Source organism: Mirounga leonina, unplaced genomic scaffold (genome assembly GCF_011800145.1).
Source record: "Mirounga leonina isolate KUSES-001 unplaced genomic scaffold, KU_Mleo_1.0 Mir_375, whole genome shotgun sequence".
NCBI lineage: Eukaryota > Metazoa > Chordata > Mammalia > Carnivora > Phocidae > Mirounga > Mirounga leonina.
In genome coordinates, this window is record NW_023270717.1 from 918336 (window position 1) to 940484 (window position 22149).

At 56.6% G+C, this 22149-nt stretch overlaps 1 protein-coding gene across 4 annotated transcripts in view; it reads left to right on the forward strand.

Annotated features, from left to right (window-relative positions):
* The window catches only part of BRD1 (bromodomain containing 1), a 52198-nt gene that overhangs the window by 20980 nt on the left and 9069 nt on the right, over positions 1-22149 (forward strand). The window contains exons 2-8 of one of the 4 annotated variants that reach the window (XR_004675878.1): positions 6111-6267; positions 11593-11724; positions 12151-12279; positions 12690-13002; positions 14841-15101; positions 20733-21043; positions 21126-21230. Coding sequence is in view for 3 of the 4 variants with exons in the window: in XM_034986070.1 (XP_034841961.1) it covers positions 6111-6267; positions 11593-11724; positions 12151-12279; positions 12690-13002; positions 14841-15101; positions 20733-21230 (1490 nt within the window). In the remaining variant the exon portion in view is untranslated. Of the gene's footprint in view, positions 1-6110; positions 6268-11592; positions 11725-12150; positions 12280-12689; positions 13003-14840; positions 15102-20732; positions 21231-22149 lie in introns of all 4 variants that reach the window. The other 3 variants (XM_034986070.1, XM_034986071.1, XM_034986072.1) reach the window with 3 other exon arrangements.

Here is a 22149-nt window from a genome sequence, read left to right on the forward strand (position 1 = left end):
CTGGTTTGTGTCTTCCCCCCCACAGGCAGTCAGTGGGCCAGTTCTGACCCCATGGCTTCCAGCGCTCACGCCCCATCCCTGCACCTCTGGCCACCCTGCCTGACAAGCATGCGGTGTTCCTACGGAGCCCCTGATCTGCGTAGGGCCGACCCCTTGTTGTTGGGTCACCCTCCCCACGTGCGAGGCCCAGGCCTACTTCTCGAGATGGCAGTGTCTCCGCAGGAAGCCTGGACTCCGTGGCCCGGGTGTCACATAAACACGAGCAGGCCCGCCTCGCTGCGCACGGGGCTGTTTTCATGTCTTGTGAGAGTGCATGGTGTTCTCATAAAAAATGGAGTATTGTAAGTAGTGTGTTTTTTCAAGTTAGTTTTTTTTTTTCTCTTAGATTGATAACAATGCATTGTAGTTTATTAGATTATTTTTGTGGACAGTATGTGAGGAAATGATCGTGTGGGCGGGCTTCTCCGTCCCTTCTTTTTTCCTGTCTTTTATCCAGGCTCGGTGCAGGCCACGACCACCAGCTCAGAGTCGATTTGGTGGGGTGGGAGCAGACATCTTTGCCATGGTCCTGGCACTTTACAAGAGTTTGCCTTTCATTGCCCATGGGTGTGTATTTGCTTTATTTTATGGTTGGTTCTTGTCATATCTCACTTAAATAATCCTTCATTTCCCTGAAGGCCTCAGGATGTTCTAAAAGCTTTCAAATGGCCTTCCCTGTCCGTGTCCCGCCATCTCCTCCGGCCTCATGCCGACCCGTCTCTCTGGATTTGCCGTCTGTGTCTTGGGTGTGGTTGGCTTCCCTGCAGAGGGTTAGCCCCCAGGGCGGGCCACTGTTCCCCGAAGTGTCCCAGCATGTGCATGGAGGCCTCGGTCACTTGTTGAATCAGTGTCCCTCATGTCCATGTCTTCAGTCACTTGGGTATGAGTGTCTTACGAGGTAGGAGTCCAGTTTAATTTTTCAGTGTGGATGACTGTTTTTGCTCTCCCTAGAGATCTTGCAGCCATGGGCCAGCTTCCTTGGGTGGCTGGCTGGCTGTGTTTCCTTGGCCTCCTGCAGCCTTAGCAGGTTCTTCACACGCATGTGGTTCTTGCTCAGCTGTGGTTCCTTCGTGTAAGTTCTGGAGTCATCTTGTCAGGTTTCTTGACAGACCTTTTTGGGAATTTGGAAATTCCATGGAATCTACAGACCAATTTGGAGACGATTTGTACACTTATTACATCTCGTCTTTTTCTTGCTAACCTTGCTTAGTGTTGAGTGTTTCTATTTATTTAAATCTTCTTTGATGTCACTCAGTAATGTTTTCTACTTTTCTCCCCCCATGAAGGCTGTGCGCATCCAGTCCTTAAATTTTCCTCTTGTTTCCATTGGCAGGAATATTCTCTGTAGGGGCACCTGTGGCTCAGTAGGTGAAGTGTCTGCCTTCGGCTCAGCTTGTGATTCTGGGGTGCCAGGATCGAGTCCTGCCTGGGGCCCCCTGCTCAGCGGGGAGTCTGCTTCTCCCTCTGCCTCTGCCCCTCCCCCTGCTTGGGCACGCTCGCACACTTGCTCGCTCTCTCTGGCAAATAAGTAAATGAAATCTTTAAAAAAATAAAAAAAAGATATCCTGGGGGCACCTGGGTGGCTCAACTGTTAAGCGTCTGCCTTCGGCTCAGGTCATGGTCCCAGGGTCCTGGGATCGAGCCCCACATTGGGCTCCCTGCTCTGCAGGAAGCCTGCTTCTCCCTCTCCCACCCCCCCGCTTGTGTTCCCTCTCTTGCTGTTTCTGTCAAATAAATAAATAAAATCTTAAAAAAAATATATATATATCTTGTATAGTTCTCATAGGAGCAGGGAGGGTGGGCATCTTTATGTTGGTTCCAATCTTGAGAAGCATCTCCCTGTGTGCATGTTGCTCTAGGTCTCAGGGTGGAGCCTCTCCCAACCCTTCTGGCAGGACCCTCGCCCCTTGATGTGAGTTGTGGGTCGTGGTTGACCTGTTGCTTTTCCACATCCTTTGGGATAATCACAGTCCGCCCTCTTACCCGTTGGCCTGTGATAGAACTTGTCATCTCAAGACCACCCTTTGCCTTCCTGGGACAGACCCCCTTGCTCATGGTGGGTAGTGTCATTTTATACCCAAATGGACTTGTTTCAGTTTTGTGTGTATTTTCACAAGTGAGTTTGGCCTTTCTCTTGTGTACCTGCTGCCCGTGTGTTGGAGCGTCTGCCTCCTCAGCATGGGACGCACCTGCTGTCTCCCCAGCTGTGGGCAGGAGGTTGGATGCCTGGTCTTCCAGGGGCCGACCTCTTCTGAAAAACTGTCTTTTTTCCTTTCCTTTCGGAGGTAGGAGGAAAATTTTAGACTATTGATTCTGTTCCTAAAATCACTACTATGAATGTATTGAGTTTTTCTTTGTGCTTCAGAAGTCAGTTTTGGAAAGTTGTGTTTTTTCTGGGTTGGTTTCCCATCTCCGCTTTCGTGATTCTCATTTTTAACTGATTTCTGGTTCGTTTGTCCTCTCCACACTTACGCTGTGTCTGTCCTCTTGCTTTCTTGGGCAGGGCTCGCCAGAGCTTGCTCACCCGTCTCTGGGAGCAGGAGGGGTGGCTCCTCATGTCTCCCTGTTTCCATTTCACTAGGTGTTGCTTGTTTGTCTCTTTCCCCCAGCGTCATCCAGGTGCCCTGGACAGACATCGTTGTCAGTTTCAGGTGACAGCGTGGTGATGCGAAACTCATGGGCGTTGTGGGTGTTGGGCCGACGACTTGCCCTCCGTGGCCCGGAGCCGAGGCGGGGGTAGTGGGAGCGGTGCGCTTCCCGACTGTCCTCAGTGCAGTGCTTAGCACGTTACGGAGTCAGCCTTTCTCCTTTCTAAGACATTTTGGATAGAATGTCTTAGATTCTATTTAATAGAATCTAATTCTATTAGATTCTAATTTTGAAAAACAGTGTAGTGCCTCCCACATTTTTGAGTTGAAATCCAGCATTTTTCACCCAAAGATCAGATAGCTAAAAGGTGTAATTTCTGGAATATTCAAAATAGGCAAGTTAGGAGCCTCATCGTTCCCGAAAGTGAATTGAGTGGAATCTGGGTAGTCAGGCTGTGTGACTCTGTGTCTCAGCCCCGCCCCCCTGGGCCAATCACTGTTCCGCCACCGTCGCTGGGCCTCGAGTGTTGAGGTTTCTTCCTCATCCGGTGGGGCTGCCCTTGCCAGCACGCACTCGAGCAGACGGATGCCCCTTGGCTTGAAGTGCCTTCCCCATGAGAGGCGTGTGCTGGGCACATGTCTTCAGGAAACGGGGCTCTGCAAAGATGGCTGTGTTCCGTGGATGGATGTGCTTACTTCTTGCTCTGATGAGATGCTCTCTCCCTTAATCCTCTTCCTGGTTTTTGTTACTGTGGACGTGAATCTACAGCTTGATCGTGTATGTGAATAGATTGTGTAAAAGCAATTTTATCGTAGCAGGTACTCAATTTAAAACATTTTGTTCCAAATTATATGCCATAGTCCCAGATTGATGTTTTATCAACTGACCTTCTGTTGGACCCTCCCTCAGTTTCTCCAGAAGCCTAGTTATTTTTCATTTTAAGGCACCTTGTATATGAGATGTATTCAGAAAGGCTTGAGAAAATCAAAGTTTTAATCATTTTATTACCTTTGCCAAATACCGTATTTTAAAAAAAGTAAAGGGGCACCTAGGTGGCGCAGTTGGTTAAGCGTTTAAACTCTTGATTTTGGCTCAGGTCGTGATCTCAGGGTCGTGAGATGGAGCCCTGAGTCGGGCTGTCTGCTCAGTGGGGAGTCTTCTTAAGATTCTCTCTCTGCCCCTCCCCCTGCTTGTGTGTGTGTTCTCTCTCTCAAAGAAAGAAATCTTTAAAAAAAGTATTTAAAGTAAAACACAAAAGGAGAAAGAATCACAAATGCATGACTCTGGGGTACACACCCTTGTTACTGCTATGTACTCGAGAAGACAGAACCTGGCCGCCCCCTCCCCCAGCCCTTCCTGCAGCCCCTTCCTGTCCCTGGGACTCCCACTGTCTTCACCTGTGTGGGACTCACCTTTTTACCTTCTTTCTGAACACCAAGGTGTGCCATGCCTTTAAAATTGCACGAGTCCTGTCTGTCTCTTCTCTTGTAAAGGTCCCTTTTTGTCTCTCTCTCTTTGGAGTTGAACTGTTGAGGGAGCCGGATCCCCATCCTGCTGCGAGTCCCCTGGGCCCCTGCCCCTTGGCCAGGCTTGTGTGGCTGGCGTTTCTGTGGTTTAGCGCGTTCCTCTGCCCTCCACCCGCTCCGCGTTGGTTGTTGGGCTGGGTGGGTGCAGGGTTGATGTGGGCGTGCTCAGCGTGGGCACTGCTGCTTCCAGGAGGTGCTGGGTGCCTGGGCGCTCTGCACCCACCCTGCTCCTTCAGGACTCGTGCAGCTTATGAAGTAGAATCAGCTCAGTTGAATGCAGCTTTTCAATAAATACTCTAGGACACCTTGAAATACGTTTTCATCAGAGCCTCGTTGCTCATGTCTGCGAGCTGTTCATGCTCAGAGATCCAGACTCTGAGGAGATGGTGGCTTGTGTCGTGAGGTTCAGAATCTTTGTAAGCATGCGTTTCCTTGAAGCCTTCAGATTGCTAAAAAATACTTCTATTTGCCTCATTTCACTGTTGAAATAACTGTGTACTTGTGTTAAAACACTTGTCTACAGGTGGAGAGATCCACTGAACTGTGTGCGTTCAGGTTCGTGCTCCTTACTGCACCTGAATCGTGCCTCGTTTGACAGTGGTCGGACAGACCACCCCCAGCAGAACCAGCACAGCCCCCCTGCAGCCGAGGAGCGTCGTGCGTGTGGCTGTGAGCAGAGTCCAGGCGCTCCCCAGCACCTTCTGTGGGAGAAGCTCCTGGGCGCTGCGACAGGTGTCCTCCCCTGCCTGCTGCTGAGGCCGTGTGACCCAGGGTCCTCGAATGCGCAGACCCACGGCCCTGTGCTCAGGGGCAGGCTGCGGACAGACTTGAGCATGGGTTCTGCACCGGCCCACACAAGCCCTTGGCGTCTTCCTTTAGGGTCTGAAGGGGCTTTTCTGGCAAAGCCCCCCCACCTGTGTCTGGCATGGGGCTGCCCCCTACGTCAGTTCCTCAGTGTTGGGTCCCTTTGCAGGACAGACACTCGAGCTGTGTCTTGCCACGAGAGGCCGTGTTGGTTCTGTGCATGGAGTGCGGTCTCAAGGACCCCAGGACGAGAGCAGCCATGTGGGAGGCGAGTCCTTCACAGTCAGCAGGCCGACCAGCAGCAGGATTTGGAACATTCTTGAAATGAGCTGGAGCTGGACGTGTCAGAGCTGGGGGTGTTCTGGCTGTTTTGATCACTGATCATTTTGTAAAACTTAAACGATTTACATACTTCAAAATTTGGTCTTAAAATTCCTTGGTTTCATCCTGACATTTTGATGTTGGCTATATAGTGAGGAGCATCTTGTTTCATTTGTATTTTCATTAAGTTCTTAGTTTAGGATTGAGTTTATATTCTCTTTCAGTGTCTTTGTCTGGCAAAGTGATGAATCATTGCTTTGTTTCAGCAGGGACGGGGAAGTGTCTGGCTCTTTTAAACGATTATTCCCCCTGTGCAAGTGTTTTCACAAACCTCGTGCATTTTGTAGTCCCTGGAGGGAAGCTGTCTCCCACGACTTGCAGCTGCCCGTGGTCATTCTAGTGAGGAGCAGCTGCTCTGTCTGCAGTCCTGACCCCTAGCTGTCCCATCTCTTTCCCTCTTGAGGTGACCGAGGGGGGCCAGTACCCTCCTTACCCCACCTGGTGCGGCAGCTTTTCACGGTCACTGGATGTGGTCGGCATAACAGGGAAGGAAGTGAGAGCATCACTCAGTGTATTTTCCTTCTCCGTGTCTAATGTCTCTGGTAGACGCTGGCGTGACTTACCCTGGGTGGAACCCGTGGGTGGCTGGCGGTCGGGCTGGTCCAGCACCAGGGACGGCGGGAGGCAGCAGTTCGTGTGCATGGCTGAGTGCGGACGATGAAGTATGGACGTTGGTTTGTGAAAAGTGACCCTGTCATTTCTAGTTGCCACGATGAAAACATGTTCGTGTGCTCCTTTAGAGCTAACCTCTTGAGTTTTTCCGTGTTTTAGATTAAATAGGATTGCGAATCAGGTGGCCATCCAGCGGAAGAAGCAGTTTGTTGAGAGAGCCCACAGCTACTGGCTGCTCAAAAGGCTGTCGAGGAACGGCGCCCCCCTGCTGCGGCGACTCCAGTCCAGCCTGCAGTCCCAGAGGAGCTCGCAGCAGGTACGTGATGTCTCCTGCCCCCCTGACACACTGGGCCGGCCCGGCGACTCCCAGGAGCAGCGCCTGCCACCGTAGGCTGCATGTGCTGCCAGCCCGTCAGGCCCCAGGCTCTGGTCTGCGAGCCCCCATCCCGTCCGGTGCGAGGCGTGCAAGACCCGTGTCTGTCCCGGGCTGTGTAAGCTGCGGGTTGTGTGGGCCACTCCCATCTGTCCGTGCCACGTGATGTTTCTGCACGTGTTGGGGATGCCCAGGGAAGTCGTTACCAAACTGGTCATGCGGGGTGGGCATGCCGGGGGAGGGAGCGGCAGGAGGTGAGACTTGGGCCCCTAGGACTGGGTCTGTGGGCTGGGCTGGGAGTTTGGGTTTTCAAACGTGCAAGGAGTGGTTTTTTTCTAGGGCCTTGCTCTGAAGGCCCGCTGCACGTTGACCACGGTGGGGAGGGAGGGAGACAGGAGCCCAGATGTGTGAGAAGAGACGGGATTTGCTTTTTATTTATTTTATTTATTTATTTTTTAAAGATTTTATTTATTTATTCATGAGAGATAGAGAGAGAGAGAGAGGCAGAGGCAGAGGGAGAAGCAGGTTCCCCGCGGAGCAGGGAGCCCGATGCGGGACTCGATCCCAGGACCCCGGGATCATGACCTGAGCCGAAGGCAGGCGCTTAACCGACTGAGCCCCACCCAGGCGTCCCGGGATTTGCTTTTTAAAAGAACAAAACCAAACCAGCTCTTGTGTTCTAGTACATCTGGTTTTGTAGAACCATCTGAGCGTGTGATGCGGTTCTGGAAGAATGGATTTAGAAAGTAAGAAATTGGCTCCGTGAGATGTCACAGACATAAATGGAAGACAAAAATGGTTCTTCGGCACATTGCCCCAAATTCTTGATTAGTACACTTTAGTGTTGTGGGGAGTGGGCAGCTTTGTAGGGGAGCTGTGTCCGTGACTGTTGTCGGGCTAGGCCACCTGCTCAGGCTAGGAAGCCCGGAGGACATGGCAGAGAGTGGAGTCCCCTCATTGCTCTTTGTCTGACACGCTGGGCGCAGCAGAAACTGTCCTTCCTGTGAGTCCATGTCGGATCGCCGCCTGGCTGCCATGCCGCTGTCCTCTTAAAGGCTCTGCTCTCGCTCGCTCTCTCGCTCGCTCTCGATCCTGAGTCGCCAGGGGGCTGAGTGTGTCGGAGGGCACACTGTCAGATGCGGCTGGACGCTGTGCTCCCTGGATCCACCGGGTTCCTGGTTGGTGGGGTTCTCTCAGGGTGGAGTCACCCCGTCCGCGCTGTTCTGGGCTTGGGCTGCAGCTCCCTGGAGGCGGCCTGGCTGTGCCAGGCGCGTACCCTCCCTCGCGTCGCCACCCGCCCAGCGCCGGCAGAGTGACGGCCTAGGGGAGTGTGTGGTTGTGGAGTGAATTGACACCCCGTTCACCCCCTTCACCAGCAGAGGTAGCTCCCGTCTGCTGTCCCTCCGCCTTGGTCACAGCTCGAAACTCAGGTCGAGTGTGACCCTCTCTCATTGCCCCTGCCCTGGATGATGGTGCCATTCCTGGGGAACCCTTCATCTTAACTTACTTGATTCTCTGGTGACAAAAAGAGGCAAAATACTAACACATTTAAGTACTCAGTTAAAAAAGTTTTTCGTGGGTTTTAACATCTTTTTTATACTTTCTGAAAGCCATGGAGAAGCTGAAGATTCTGGCCCTCTGTGGGGTTGCCTTTGACCCTTTTCCATGTCTGGGAAAGGAAGGGCATGCTTCTTGGAGCCGATGCCCCTCTGAGGGGTCGGTGATTGGGCCGACCCTCCCCCCGGTGGTCCACGCCAAGTGCCTGGTGCCCTCAGCACTATCTGACTCACATCCCATGGGTGTCCGAGGTTGCTGGGCCAGGGGCTGCTGGGTGGGGTATTCCAGTATAGTGAAGGGGGCTCACTTAGTCTGAGATCTCGGTGACGCTGGACGCGTACACATGTGAGGCCAGGCTGCTTGACTGTCCCAAGGTGCGTTGGGGCTGCGGACTCGTGTGGATGTATCCCTTGTGTGGTGTGCATACTGCCCACTGTGGGGGCCGTGTGCCTCCTGCACACGCTTGGGTCTGGGGCCTCAGAATCCATGCGAAACCACATGCCACTGGAGGTCTTTGTTAGCGATGTCTGCTTCAGTGATGAGCTGCCTGTTCGTCCCTCCTCCCCTTGGGGAATGGTGTTGGTGTCCCGTCCAGGCTTTGTGCCCATGGGACACGTGGGCCAGTGGGAGCAACCAGCCTGGGGCTGCCACATGCGAAATACCTGTGTAGGGACGGGAACATGAGCTGTGGCAATGTCCGTGTCCTCGGCAGAAGGGACTGCCTGGACTTGAGTTTGTCTGTACAGCTTGAATGTGGGTGTCCTGGTGTGCACCTGGGGCGACCTGCGGGGTGGATTCCTGCAGGGCGAGTCAGCGACGTGGTTGTTGGAAGCCCCCTGTTTGGCCTGCAGAGGCGCCCCGGAGTTGCTCTGTGGAAGGTCTGCACCCAGACTGCCCTTCCCTGCTTCACCCCGTAGGTGCTGATGACTTTGCAGGGTCCCAAACAGTAATCTTCCACATGGAACATGTGGGCTTGGTGTGATGTTCCTGTGTTTTTGAAAATTGGGACATATTTGATGTTCGGGTTTAACTTGACTCGTTTCTCTGTATTTTTGGGTGCCCACTCTGGGCCGGGCTGTGGAGGAGGTCAGGTGCAGCCCTTCCCTCCCATGGCTGACCTTCTGGTGGGGAGACAGACACACAAACAGGCGGGACCAGCTGGTCTGAGAGTGAGGTCCCCCACATCCAGGCAGACAAGGCGCCTCGGGGGCCGGGCCCTCGGGTTGGTGCTGCAGGACGCCGCTGTGCATGGTGGTCTTGGAGGAGTTGGCTCAGCTCTTCTGGTCTGGCCTCGAGCGCGGGGTCCCTGTGGGCACCTTCCTGGGGCCTTCATGGCACCGTCTCCAGAGCCCGTCCTCCACCATCCTCAGACCCTGGTTGGGGTGAGGGTCGGTGGGCGAGTGCTGCGATGCTTCCCTCTGATGGCATCTCCGTGTCCTCTCTGGTGGCTTTAGGACAACACGGTCACCCTGCTGTGCTGGGGCTGAGCTTGTTGCATCCACCCTGCTGCTGTGGGCGCAAGGTTCAGCCCCAGGGCTGGGCGCCTCCATGCGTCCTGCTTTTTAGGGGCAGGGAGCACTGCCTCTTGGGGCTTAAGTCCTTGGTAGTGCCCTGGGACTCGGGTGGATGTGCTGGGGTCCTCACCTCCTCGGGCTGGCCTGCCCTATCCCCTCCATCCAGCATCTTCCCGTTTGCCAGGTGGAAGCTGTAAACATGGTCTTCTAAAATTCTCTTTCCTGATAGCTTTTCGGTACCAGAAACCACTTTGCTTTTCTTCCACTTCATGGAGTCTTCCCGGGTAGGTTTTTATGGAGGAAGTAAAGCTCTCTGAACAGCAGAGTCAGGAAACTCAGGCCCTTTTGCGTTGATGAATTTGCTGAAGCCGTGCGCATCAGAGTCGGGTCCTGTCCTGCAGGACCCTCCATGGCTGTGCACGCTGTCTTCCAGACAGGACCGTGAGCGCCATGGGCAGCGCAGCGGGTGGGGGGCACCTACCACGTTCTGCTTCGTGGGATTGCCAGGCTCAGTGTCCTTTTGGTTGATGTTTTCGGAGTGTTTATTCAAACCAGTGGACAAGGGGATTTTCAGATGCTTTGGGGTAATTTGGTTTTCTAAATCTACTTAATGTATTTATTGGCCCTGTTTACGCAGCTGATGTCACTGTTAATGCCTACTTACCGTCTGAGACTTTGACGATTTTCTTTTTTTTTTTTTAAGTAGGCTCCACGCCCACTGTGGGGCTCGAACTCACGACCCTCAGATCAGGAGTCGGGCGCTGCACCGACTGAGCCAGCTGGGCGCCCCAGTGCCTGAGACTTTTAAATACCATTAACACAAGCTCTTTGATTGGCACTGGTGGGGCGGGAGAACCTGGAGCCGGGGGCCTGGCCCAGCCTTCCCGTCCCTTTGGTAGCGGGTGGGGGGGATCCTGGTAGCCTCACCAGTGACTCTGCCCACAGACCTTGAAGTGAGGGCACCGTGTCACAGCCCCATGTGTGTGCGGCCACAGGGTCAAATCTCGGCAGTTGTCACCTGCCGGGTGCTCAGCATTGAGACGGGGAGTGAGGGGTGCCGGGGGTGGGGCCCTGCCTGGTGGGTGTGCTTTTTCAGCTCTGTCTGGATGTGGTGGGCTGGGAACCTTAGGGGCAGGGCCGTCCAGAGAGAGGGGGGGATCTGACGCGTGTGGTGTATGTCCCAGAATTGGACGGTGAGCGCCTTGCCCGAGGCTGTAGTGTGTGTCTGCAGAACGGTGAGGTAAAGCCACCGGGGGTGGGGACGTTCTCTCCGCCTGGGGTCACGTGCGCGTGCACTTGCAGGAGGCATCCTGGGCTGCTGTGATCAGGAGGCCCGGGCACATGTTGGAAGACTGCACGGGGACAGATGGGAGCATCTCAGCGGAGCTGGGGTTCAGGGGCAGGGGGAAGAGCGCCCCGACTGCTGCATCCTCCACCGTCTGCGCTGGGCTTGCCCCAGGAGCTGTGGTTGGGCAGAAGGGGCCTTCAGCCGCTGCGCAGACCCAGGGGGTGCTCAGCTCCCGGCTCTGGCCTTTGTGGGGCTGTCCAGATGCTGTGCCAGCATGGGGGACCTTGGGTTGTGATTTCCTGGAGTTCGTGTGTTGCCCCGTGCTGGGAGGGTCTCTCTGGCCGTCGTGTGGGGACGTCCCCGTCATGGACAGAACAGCTCTTCCTGCGTCGCGGTCCGAGGTGCATCGGGAGGGGGCTGCCATCTGCTTGCTCTCTGCATATGGCATGTTTATTTTTGAAAGCGCTAGAATGGAAGTGGGTCAGTCAAGGGCTGTGTTGAGGTCAGCGGCACGTGTGTTTTGCCAAGGAAGGAGGCGGCGCTCAAGTGGTGACCCCAAGCGTGCCAGTTTCATTCCCCCTGGGTGTGGGCGTGTCCCTGGTGTTTGCTCCCTGGGCCGCTCCGTCCATTCCCGGTGTCCAGGAGGGGAGGCGACAGTGCCCTGCTCACCTGAGCTCCTCCTGTGCCGGGGTCAAGACGCCAGTCCCTGAACTTGTGCGTGGCGCACGGCCGTCCCGCACTTTGGGTCCGGAGCATGCCGGCCTCATAGGGAGCCCGCGGGGCGAGTCTGTGCACGGGGACGTCTGCTCTGGGCCTCCTCGGCCCTGCTGGTTGGCGCCCTGGCTGGGCTTCCGTGGGCGGCTCCGGGTTCGAGTGGCTCTTCGTCTGACTCTGGATTCCTCTTCTCAGAGAGAAAACGACGAGGAGATTCAAGCTGCCAAAGAGAAGCTGAAGTACTGGCAGCGACTACGGCACGACCTGGAGCGCGCGCGCCTGCTGATCGAGCTCCTGCGCAAGCGGGAAAAGCTCAAGCGAGAGCAGGTGAGGTTCCGCGCCCCTTGGGGCTTCCCCAGGGCGGGGTGGTACCCCGCGTGGGCTTCCCCCGTGGGCGCCTGCAGCCGGCTGCACCTGCAGACCTTGCCCCCGCCTTTCCACCCATCCTCCTCCCCAGGGCCAGGGTCGCGGGCAGCAGGACGAGGGGGGACGTTGACCTCTGTCTTGAAGGAGGCTGGGGGTGCCATGCGGGGGAGCGTGGCTGGCACGTGGTGGGTGTTTGGGGGGGTGCCAGGTGTGTGGTGCGTGGAGAGAGGTGCTGGGCAGTGGTGGGGTGGCCGCTGAGACGGAGTGTGCCAGAGCATTTGACGTGGGCCCTTGGAGGGGCTGTGGGGGGGTGGGGGGGCGGGCAGGAGTGCAGCCTTTCCAAGACGGTCGCTGGTGAGCATTACAGCCAGGTGCCGTGTCCTGCAGGTGAAGGTGGAGCAGATGGCCCTGGAGCTGCGGCTGACCCCGCTCACGGTGCTGCTGCGCTCCGTCCTCGACCAGCTGCAGGAGAAGGACCCGGCTCGGATATTCGCCCAGCCGGTGAGCCTGAAGGAGGTGAGTGTTCACACGCTCGGCTCGCTCGGGACGGGGCTCACTCTGCTACTTAAGTAGTAACCGTTCACTAGGTACAGGGGTGCGATTACTTGTCTCCTAGTGTTTCATTTTTATTTAACACGTTTCCTTTTAAGTTGTAAAAGTGGTAGGTTTCACTGTAAAGTAGGGGAAATGAGAGGCCAGAGTTCCCCCTTAGAGAGAAGCTGTCCGTGGACGGCGGCTCTGCCCAGACGACTGCACCAGTTGCTGTGTGTTCGGTTTGAGGAGCTTGAGTCAGAGGGGTCCCCGGCAGGATGTGGGGTGTGCGTGTGGTGCGTCTCATACCTTAAGTAGTGGGTGTATGGGGTTATATAGAACGAATAAGAGTCCTTCTCTGTTTGTAAATGCTTATTTTTCCTCCCTGAAATTAGGTACCAGATTATTTGGATCACATTAAACATCCCATGGACTTTGCCACAATGAGGAAACGGTTAGAAGCTCAAGGGTATAGACACCTCACTGAGTTTGAGGAGGATTTTAATCTCATTGTAGATAACTGCATGAAGTACAACGCCAAGGACACGGTGTTTTATAGAGCCGCCGTGAGGCTGCGCGATCAGGGCGGTGTCGTTCTGAGGCAGGCCAGGCGCCAGGCGGACAGCATCGGCTTCGAGGAGGCCTCGGGGATGCACCTGCCTGAGCGGCCTGCTGCGGCCCCCCGGCGGCCTTTCTCCTGGGACGACGGTAAGCACCAGCCCCGAGCACAGGCCCAGGTGGGAGCACGCTCTTGCCCGCAGACCTCGTCCGCACGGCCCAGTGGGACTAGAACACGAGCCGCATATGTGACCGTACGTTTTCCGGTAGTCTCATGAAGAAAGAGAAGGAATTTACTTTAAAGATGTTATCTTTAACTTAGCGCTCCTAACATATTGTGCTTTTAACACATAGTCCACCGTAAAAATTACTGATTACGTTTTCCATTGTTTTTTAATTTTTCTTTGCCACGCAGCGTGTATTTTATACCCCTAGCACGTTTCTGTTCAGACCAGGTGTGTTTTAGGGACCCATTAGAGAGACACACGTGGGCAGTGGCCCCGTAGGGGACAGCCTGGGTCTGAATGATACAGACCAGGAAGCAGTTTAGTTGGCGGCTACACTCTGGGTGGGTTTTAATCCAATTCCAATGACGTCTTGTGGCTGAGAAGGCCCCAGGAGTGGGCGTGTGCCCAGCCCCCCGGACTCTGGCCTTGCAGCCGTCCGAGCGCCGCCGCGTGCCTCTCAGATGGGGCACGGCGGTCCGTTCGCTTGTTCCTGTCCTTGGAGACGGGTGGGGGCTGCCTTCCCGGTGCCTTGCCCTGGCCACGACGCTCCGGCCGCCGTGCAGCCTCCCTGGAACAGGAAGGGGCTTGTGGGCTTGAGGACATGGGCAAATGGGTCACCGTGGGGCCTCCTCAGGAAAGTCCAGCACCCACGTTTTCACTAGGGATAAACTCAAGGATGAGAAGTGTTAATTTTTTCCGCATTTGTGCGGGGAGATGGTGGAGCTGGCGGAACACGTGTTCCGGGTAGCGGGTGCTCCCCCCGCCCTCCCCACGCAGTCCGCACGGGCCCTGGCCGCCTTCATCCGTCCACGCTGTGCCGAGGCCCGTGGGCTGCCTCTTGGTGGGCGGTGCACACACAGCTGTCCCTCATCTGCTTAAAGGGTAAAGATCTGAGGGTCTTCAAATGACACAGTTTTGTTTATTTGCACGTTTTTGAGGCCGTTATTTGTGAAATTTTGTTAGAGACCGTATGGATGCAAGCCAGGCTGTTAGGTTTTAAGCATTCTTATTTATTTTGCGATATTAACGTCTCGTTCCTTTGTGAAAAGCGCAGATGCTTTTAGTAAACGCTTGTTTCTGAAGGAAGGTGTCACTCGCTCCTGGTGGGTGTGCTGTAGTTTCTGTCTCTTTCCACCTTCCTTCCCATCTCTCTCACTCCTGGTTTTGTCTTAGTTTGAAAGAGCTGTTTTTTTCTTAGCCACCTTTCACTAATTTCAGGTAACTTGTGTTTCATAGATTTTGTTGTTTTGCTTAAGTTAAAGTTGCTAGGGTTTTTTGTAGTAAATATGCCTGGAGTTGAGAATGGTCTGTGCGTTGTGTGGCCCAGTTGTAGTAAAGCCACACGGCGGCCTGCGTCTGTAGACCGGCTCAGACCTGAGGCCCTGTCTGTGTGGGTGGCCCCGTGCATGTGGTCAGTGGAGCGTGCCTCCCTTGGGGGTCATCCTGTTGTGCCTTCTTCTGGCCCGGCCGCTGGTCCTCACTTAGGGCCTTGGTTCGGGTGCACACGAGGAGAGGCGCTAGCCCTGCCTCAGTGCACTGTGTCCCCGTGCGCCTGGCCGCCCCACCGTGGACGTAGAAACTTGCCTGCAGGCGCGTCCTGACGCCCACTGGGTGAAAGTGTGTCTCCCTGTGGCAGCGGCCTGTCGTGGGTTTGCAGGGAGCGTGGAGGGCATTTGGGGCTCCCGCGGGCGGGGCCGATGCCAGTGAGGTGGTCTCGGGGGCAGCGTGGTAGATGACTGACGAAGTGTCCTTTGACTCCAGTGGACAGGTTGCTGAACCCGGCCAACAGGGCCCACATGGTCCTGGAGGAGCAGCTGCGAGAGCTGCTGGACAAGCTGGACCTCACGTGCGCCATGAAGTCCAGCGGGTCTCGGAGCAAGCGGGCCAAGCTCCTGAGAAAGGAGATTGCTGTCCTTCGAAACAAACTGAGCCAGCAGCACAGCCAGCCCCCGCCTGCGGAATCAGGTATTGGAAGCTTTGAAGAGGAAGGTGCTCAGCTGGGGCAGGAGACGGGGGAGGAAGGTAAGCACGTGCTGAGTGTCGGTCCTCACTGACCCCCTGGAGCCCCCGCCGGGCTTTGGTTTCCTGTCACAGTGGGGTGCCGTCCCTGCTGCATCGTGGCACTTACACAGTCACAAAGCTGTAGACACAGAATAAGGCTCTATTTCTCAAGCTGTTTTTGAAACGCTATTTAAAAAGCGTGGTTTAGGCCTCGTCCACCGTCTAGTAGACGTGGCTTACGGGACAAGAGGGATGGTTTTTGCTGGTCACATCAGCTTTCGAAAGGGCTGGGATGCCCCCGTCAGGTGCATGCTCCTCTCTGATGTCTGAAGGGTGGCAGGTGACGCACAGCTGTCACCAGGGAGCAGGGATCTGATCTGGAGCTGCCTCCTGGGCGTCCCGGCACGTCACATGCACAGCGGCGAGAGCTGGTGGCCTTTCCTGGGGCGCGTGTCTGGGAGAGGAGCTGGGCATCGAGCACGTTTCTGTGCATAGGAAGTCAATGAGGAGAGGAAACCCACCCGCCCCGAGGGAGCCCCGGGGAAGCCCAGTGCTAACGGAAACTGCCGGTGGCCGCGGGTGGCGGGCCTTGTGCTCGGGACACGGCCTGTCGGGGGGGCACTGTAGCCCAGTTGTTGGAGCCCAGAGAACCTGGTAGAAGATGCTCTCGGTTTTGGTAGAGAAGAGTCCACACGTTTTAGTTTCACGGAAGAGAACGCTGGCAGTCTGCCTCGTAGTCTGCGTTTTTTCTTGGCACGTCCCCATTAGAGCAGCAAGAGCGGTAACCTCATTGTGGGCATCCGTATCAGCGCGGCAGCCCCGCTGTGTTCCCCGCGTGGGTGCTCGGCGGTGCAGCCGGTGCAGTCCTCCCGTGTCACTGCTCCTGTGGGTCCTGCTGCCGGAGACAAGAGCTACAGCCCTCGAGCCTCTTTCTTCTGGGAAGTGGCCTCTTGTGCATTCAACTCAGAATTGTTCATGCAGCTTTCCCTCGTTCATTTCACGGTGTCTCTGACTAGGCTTCCCTAGGGTGAGATGCAGACTCTAGAACAACCTTCCTTTTGGGTGATAGGAAGAGAGGAGAGGCTTCTTTGGGAAAGGAAGGACAGTTCTGGTGGTTTCTTTCTTTTTTTCTTTTTTCTGAGTGAGGAAGGGAGAGAATCTCAAGCAGGCTCCATGCCCAACACAGAGCCCGACATGGGGCTCGATTTCACGACCCTGAGGTCATGACCTGAGCCAAAATCAAGAGCTGGGCGCTCAACTGACTGAGCCACCCGGGCGCCCCTGGACAGTTCTGTTCTGAAGAGCACCTGCTCTTCCAGGCTTTGATGCTGGCTTCCCCCTCTTTGCACCCTCACGGTTTTTGGGGTCCAGGGTGGCCCCAGCTGTTAGGCCTGGAGTGGGAGGCACACCTTTGTCCCGTCCAGTCCCCTCCCGCTGCCTGAGCTGTCACTCTGGCTGAGCTGATCCTTTTCTCTTTGTGGGAAACCACTCTTCGTATGTTATTTGCTCCAAAAAGAGGGAGTTTGGGGAAAGCTTGTGAACCATTCGTTCACCGTCATCGATGGGGGCTGGGCCGGGGGCGCTTGTCTGGACGCAGTGTCTTCCCCAGTCATCCCAGCCATCTTGCAGCTTAGGTTCCCCGCCAGGCGGACACCCCCCACTCCAGCCCACATTTGCTGTTCTGAGGTGCTGGGGTCATTTGGAAGGAAGACAGCAGGGAGATCTGACAAAAGATGGACTGGAATCCACATGGAGAGGGCCTTTCACTGGCGGCTGGTGGAAGCCGTGTAGGGGAGAAGGCGGCCTTCAGGGAGGCCCTGAGGCAGCAGCGGGTCCTCCAGATGGGGGGTGGGGTGTCGTCTCATGAAGGTGGGCGAAGACAGCCAGGAGCTAGTGTAGAAAGGGGAACTCGTGATCCTTCTTGCGGGACAAGGGCCAAGAATCTTCTGATGAAAGCTGAGGACGCCTGACCGCTGGGTGATCCTTACCCCTCAGCACGCTGTCTCTTTTGTAACCGAACAGGGGTTACGTTTGGGTTGGGCCCGCTAGGCGCCTCCTCTGAAGGGAGACCCCGGGGTGTTGCTCTGACGGTGGCCCTTCCTTGCACCCCCGTGGTTGGGGCCGGTGCTCCTGCCTTTGCTCTGTCTGCAGTGCTCCAGTGGTTCTCCGGGCTGACGTGCGGGGCTGGGTGGCCCAGTCACGGCTGCAGGTGCCTGGTGCGTCCGTCCCTGTCTGCTGGCGCGCTCAGAGACCGTAGTCTCTGCTTCTACTCAGAGTTTGGTCCCAGTTGACTGACTGGGGGCAGTCATGAAGACAGGTGGCTTTGGGAGAAGAGTGAGCTGTGGGCCGGCAGGGCGCAGAGCGCCGTCACCGAGTCACTGGCCAGGCCTTGCCCGTCCAGTCACTGGGATTTAGGTCGTGCTTGGAGCTCTGTTCTCAGGTTTCAGGACCATGCCTTTGTCTTTCCCTCAGGGCCCCCCTCAGGCCGCTCCCTCCGGCCCCCCCGCCCCCTCAGCCTCCCTCAGGCCCCCCCACCCCCAAGGCTCCCTCAGGCCCCCCCCAGGCCCCCTTAGGCCTGCTCTAGTCCGGTGCAGCCGAGAGCTGTGGTTTGGCTGGTCCCGTTGGAGCGGGAGAGGACCTGTCATGCTTCTTGTTTACAGAAGGTAGCCTAGTCTGCAGTGCGCGTAGGTGTTGTTTTCTCCTTCGAGGATTGCGAGGAGGAAGCTGAGGCGGGGGTGGTAAGACAGCGCGCAGTCGGTCACGGGAGGCCGGTGCCGCATGCTGGAGCCTGCCCAGGTTCTCTGTGGCTTTGCTGTGGACGCATGCGGTCGGTGTAGTTGGCGAGCGGCTGATGTGCAGATGGAACCGCCTCTTGGATTTTCCAGAGGAGCTAGTTTCAGATTCTTTATGGGGAACCGTGTCGCTCTTGTGAGGAAGTGGAATTTTGGGCTTTGATGTAATAGAGCATTTCTCATATGCACTTAAATGACACGATTCTTAGCAGCCAGTGACTTCTCACGAGAACGTTCACATTTGCGTATTAACTTCTAGTGTGGTCTCAGCTCAGGGTCCTGACCGGGCACGTCTGCCCTGAAGGGCCGGGCAGCAGGGGGCTGCCGGCTGACGGGCCCAGTGGCGCAGCCACGGGGTTCACCAGGCACAGGCGCTCTTTTCTCTCTCTCTCTTTTTTTTAAAAGATTTTATTTGACAGAGAGAGAGAGCAAGAGAGGGAACACAAGCAGAGGGAGTGGGAGAGGGAGAAGCAGGCTCCCTGCTGAGCAGGGAGCCCGACGCGGGGCTCGATCCCAGGACCATGACCTGAGCGGAAGGCAGACGCTTAACGACTGCGCCACCCAGGCGCCCCGCTCTTTTCTCTTCTCATGGATGAGGAGAGCGAGGCCCAGGGCTCCAGCAGCCCCTGTGGTGTGGCAGCTGGTGGTGGCCGTGGTTTGCACCTGGTCACCTGAGTAGCCCGCATCCTCCCGCCCCTTCATGCCTCAGAAATGCTTCCAGTGAGCTGCCCAGGCCGACCGCAGAGTGGGGACGTTGGACAGGCAGAGTGGTTGTGGCTGTGCCGTAGGCCACCTTTGGGTAGAAGGAGGGGTTGGGAGGCCCCTCTGATGACGTCTTCATCTTCGTGCCTGGCGAAGGACGTGAGGGCAGGAGAAAGCGCTCTGTGGGCTGAGCATGAAACGTAGGAGAAGGTGTGCCTGGGCCTTGGTGGTCCAGGGCCTTGTGTACCTGGCCGGGGATGTGGGCGCCTTGGCAGCCGGCTGCCCAGACAGGGATGGGCAGGCTTGGGGGGCTGAGCCAGGACAGGAGTCTGAGGTGGCAGCGTGGACGGGGCATGTGAGGAGGGGGCTCGGGAGAGCCTCGGAGGGAGGGACTCCCTCGGGCTCTAGCAGCCGCTGCCTGCTGTTGCTGAGGCCCACCTGGCTAAGAGGGAGGCGGACTGCTGGCCATGGCCGCGACCCCACGCTGGCCGCAGGGATTGCGGCAGGACTCCTGGTGCAGTGGTCAGGATGGGAGCCCGGCGTGGGGGCCCGAGGGGGAGGCCAGAGGCGAGGGCAAGAGGCAGGGGGCGAACTGAGGCCCGTGCTCGGGGAAGGGGCAGCGGTGGTTCCTTACACGCGGGCTGCGGATGCGAGTGCCTGCTCGGCCTCGGGGTTCTTGGAAAAGCTTCCCAGCAGCAGCATCTCTCGTGCTCTCCAGTTTTCATGTGCTCAGTCTCCCTGGGTGGTTTGTGAATGTTATTTTCCTAAACCCGTTAGGGACTTGAAGGGACGGGCAGGAAGAAGTCTGCCCCGTGTCAGTCAGTGTGGCTCGCGGTTCGGTGTTCCCGCGTCACGGATGCTGGACGGTCCACTGAGGCAGCGGTGCAGCCGTGCGGGGGGCGTGGGCGCGGGAGGACTTGGGTCCCATCTGCCGCAGACTCTCACGCGGCCTTCTGCTGAGGAAACCCTCCCTCGGGGTTTGGGTCCCCTGTGACGTGTTGTGTCCAGCACCGAGGGGCATTGCCAAACAGGGCTGTGTCTGGGACGAGCAGAGCCACCGCCGGTCCGGCGGCTTGAGCCTTGCTTGGCTCCTTCTCGTGTTCCTTAGGGAGGATTCTCAGGACATTTATTTGCTCTGAGATGTAGGTGGGACCCAGGAGCTGTGCAGCTTTCCACTTTCAAAACGACCGGATTTAAAATACTACCTTCTTAGGTATTTTTACGCAGTTTTGGGGCAGTTTGCAGATTTAGTAAAACAAGAACTGTACTTGGGATCTATATACCACTTAGGGTCATTTCAGTTGTTATTCTTGGTTTTACATCATATGTCTTGGAGCCCAAAGCAGTGGCTTGTCCCCGAGGGCTGCACCCTCGTGCAGCCAGCCCGCTTGGTCCCTGGAGGACCTCCTCTCTGGGCACTGGGATAGAGCTCTGCTCCGCGGGTCTTCAGACGTCTTGTTTTTACGTTAATAGTTTTAAGAAGCCTTTTAAATGAGGCAAAGATAGTCTGCTTCCAAAGACTTTTTATTTTTAAAGTCAGATTCGAGAAAAAGAATCTACGTTATAACATTTCAGAGCGTGGCATAGAGGGTGGTGGAGAACCGAGTGGGAGGCTTTCCTGCTCCCGTGAGACATTCAGAGCCACCCGCCACTCATCAGATGGGCCTTACCATCAACCTAGACCGCCCTGGTCAGAAGTCAGATTTACATGCTCGTGTCCTGCTTGCTGACCGTGTGGCCCAGGTCAGGACTGTGTGGGAATGCCCGGTTAGCCCCCTAGTTATGTGAAATATTTTTCTTCCTCAAGGTAAGTGAATGGTTGATTGCAGACGTTGTCATGAACTGGAATGATGTGTTAATACTGGCGAATGTGGAGGAAATCCTCGACAGTCGTCGTCGGAGAGTAACTCGATACCCCTGCGCACCTGGAGCCCGGGCGCCAGGCCACCTCAGTCTTTGGTGTTAGGGAAGTGCGCAGTGTCCCCGACGGCCCCGGGCCCGGGCTGCTGCGGCCCCTCACTGCTTGCAGACAGTATGTGTGATGCTTTGTTTCCTTAACTGAATTAGTATTTTGGTGGACTTCACAGTTATAGTAAGTTTTATAATAGATTTTATAATTATCAGTTTTCAAAAATCACTTTATTTATAATTTTTTCAGGAGATAAATCTCCCCCTAAACTTGAACCATCAGATGCATTACCTCTTCCTTCAAACTCGGAGACTAATTCAGAACCACCAACCCTCAAACCAGTAGAACTCAACCCAGAGCAGAGTAAACTATTCAAAAGAGTCACATTTGATAATGAATCACATAGCACTTGCACTCAGAGCGCACTGGTAATCGGACACCCTCCAGAGCCCACCCTCGCCAGTACTGGCGATGCGCCGGCGGCGGCGGCCTCCGCGGTGGCGGAGCCAGCAAGCGATGTAAACAGACGCACCTCTGTTCTCTTCTGCAAATCGAAAAGTGTAAGCCCCCCAAAGTCTGCCAAGAACACTGAAACCCAGCCAACTTCTCCTCAGCTAGGGACCAAAACCTTTTTGTCTGTAGTCCTTCCGAGGTTGGAGACTCTTCTGCAGCCAAGAAAAAGGTCGCGGAGCACCTGCGGCGACTCTGAGGTGGAGGAGGGGTCCCCGGGAAAGCGCCTGGACACAGGTAAATGCCACGCAGCGCCGCGATCTCTCTCCTCCGGGGCTGTCGGCCGCCGGGCGCGGGCCCCGCTGCGGTTGGCAGTGGACGGGCCAGGGGCCGCTGCGGCGTCCCTTTGGAGGGGGCGCCATCGCGGGGGGCCCGGGGGCCGGGGTGGCCTGGCGGGCTCATGTCGCGCATGCGCTGCGTCCCGCTCCGCGGGTGGCGCGTGAGTGGCCGCGTCCGGCTCTGGGAGCCCGCCCGGTGGCGCGGCCCGGGGCTCGGAGGGGGGCGTGACGGCCCTTCGCTGTCCTGTGTGGCCCCGGCTGCGGGGCTGAGGGGACGTCCTGTCCGGGGGCCGCTGAAGCAATACTGTCCTCGAGGCTCCCGAACACGCGCGGGGGTGGGGGCGTGCGCGCCGAGCGGGGCTCGCGGGAGGCCGCCTGTTCCTCAGCTCCGGGCGAGAGCCGCCAGGCAGCGCGAGTGCTCGTCGTTCCCGGTTGCGGCCGAACGTGTGCGTCCTCTGGGTTCTCGCCGCGGGTCCACCTGTCACGGCGACACACGGGAGCGCGTTCCGCCGGGGTGGCCTTCTCGCGGGGGTGCGCTCCCTGCACGGCAGCTAACGCGCGATTCCTTTTGTTGCCCCGATAATCTCTTCTGGATTTTGTTTTAACGTGTGGAAAACTTTTTTGTGCGTTCACTTAATTTTACAGAAATTCTCTGTTCTCGTGCTTCTGTTTTGGTGGGTTAAAGCCTTTTTCTTGTTTCCGAGTAACGTGAAGCTGCGCGGGGGGTTCATAGGCTGCAGACGGAGCTCGCTTCAGCGCTTGCGAGCCTCCGGAGACCGCGCTGCGGTCTGTCTTAGCCAGGCTCGGGGAAGGACTGTGCGTGTCACGTGTGCGCGCCGAGGCCCGGTCACCGCACGAGGAGTGAGCAGAGCGTGTCG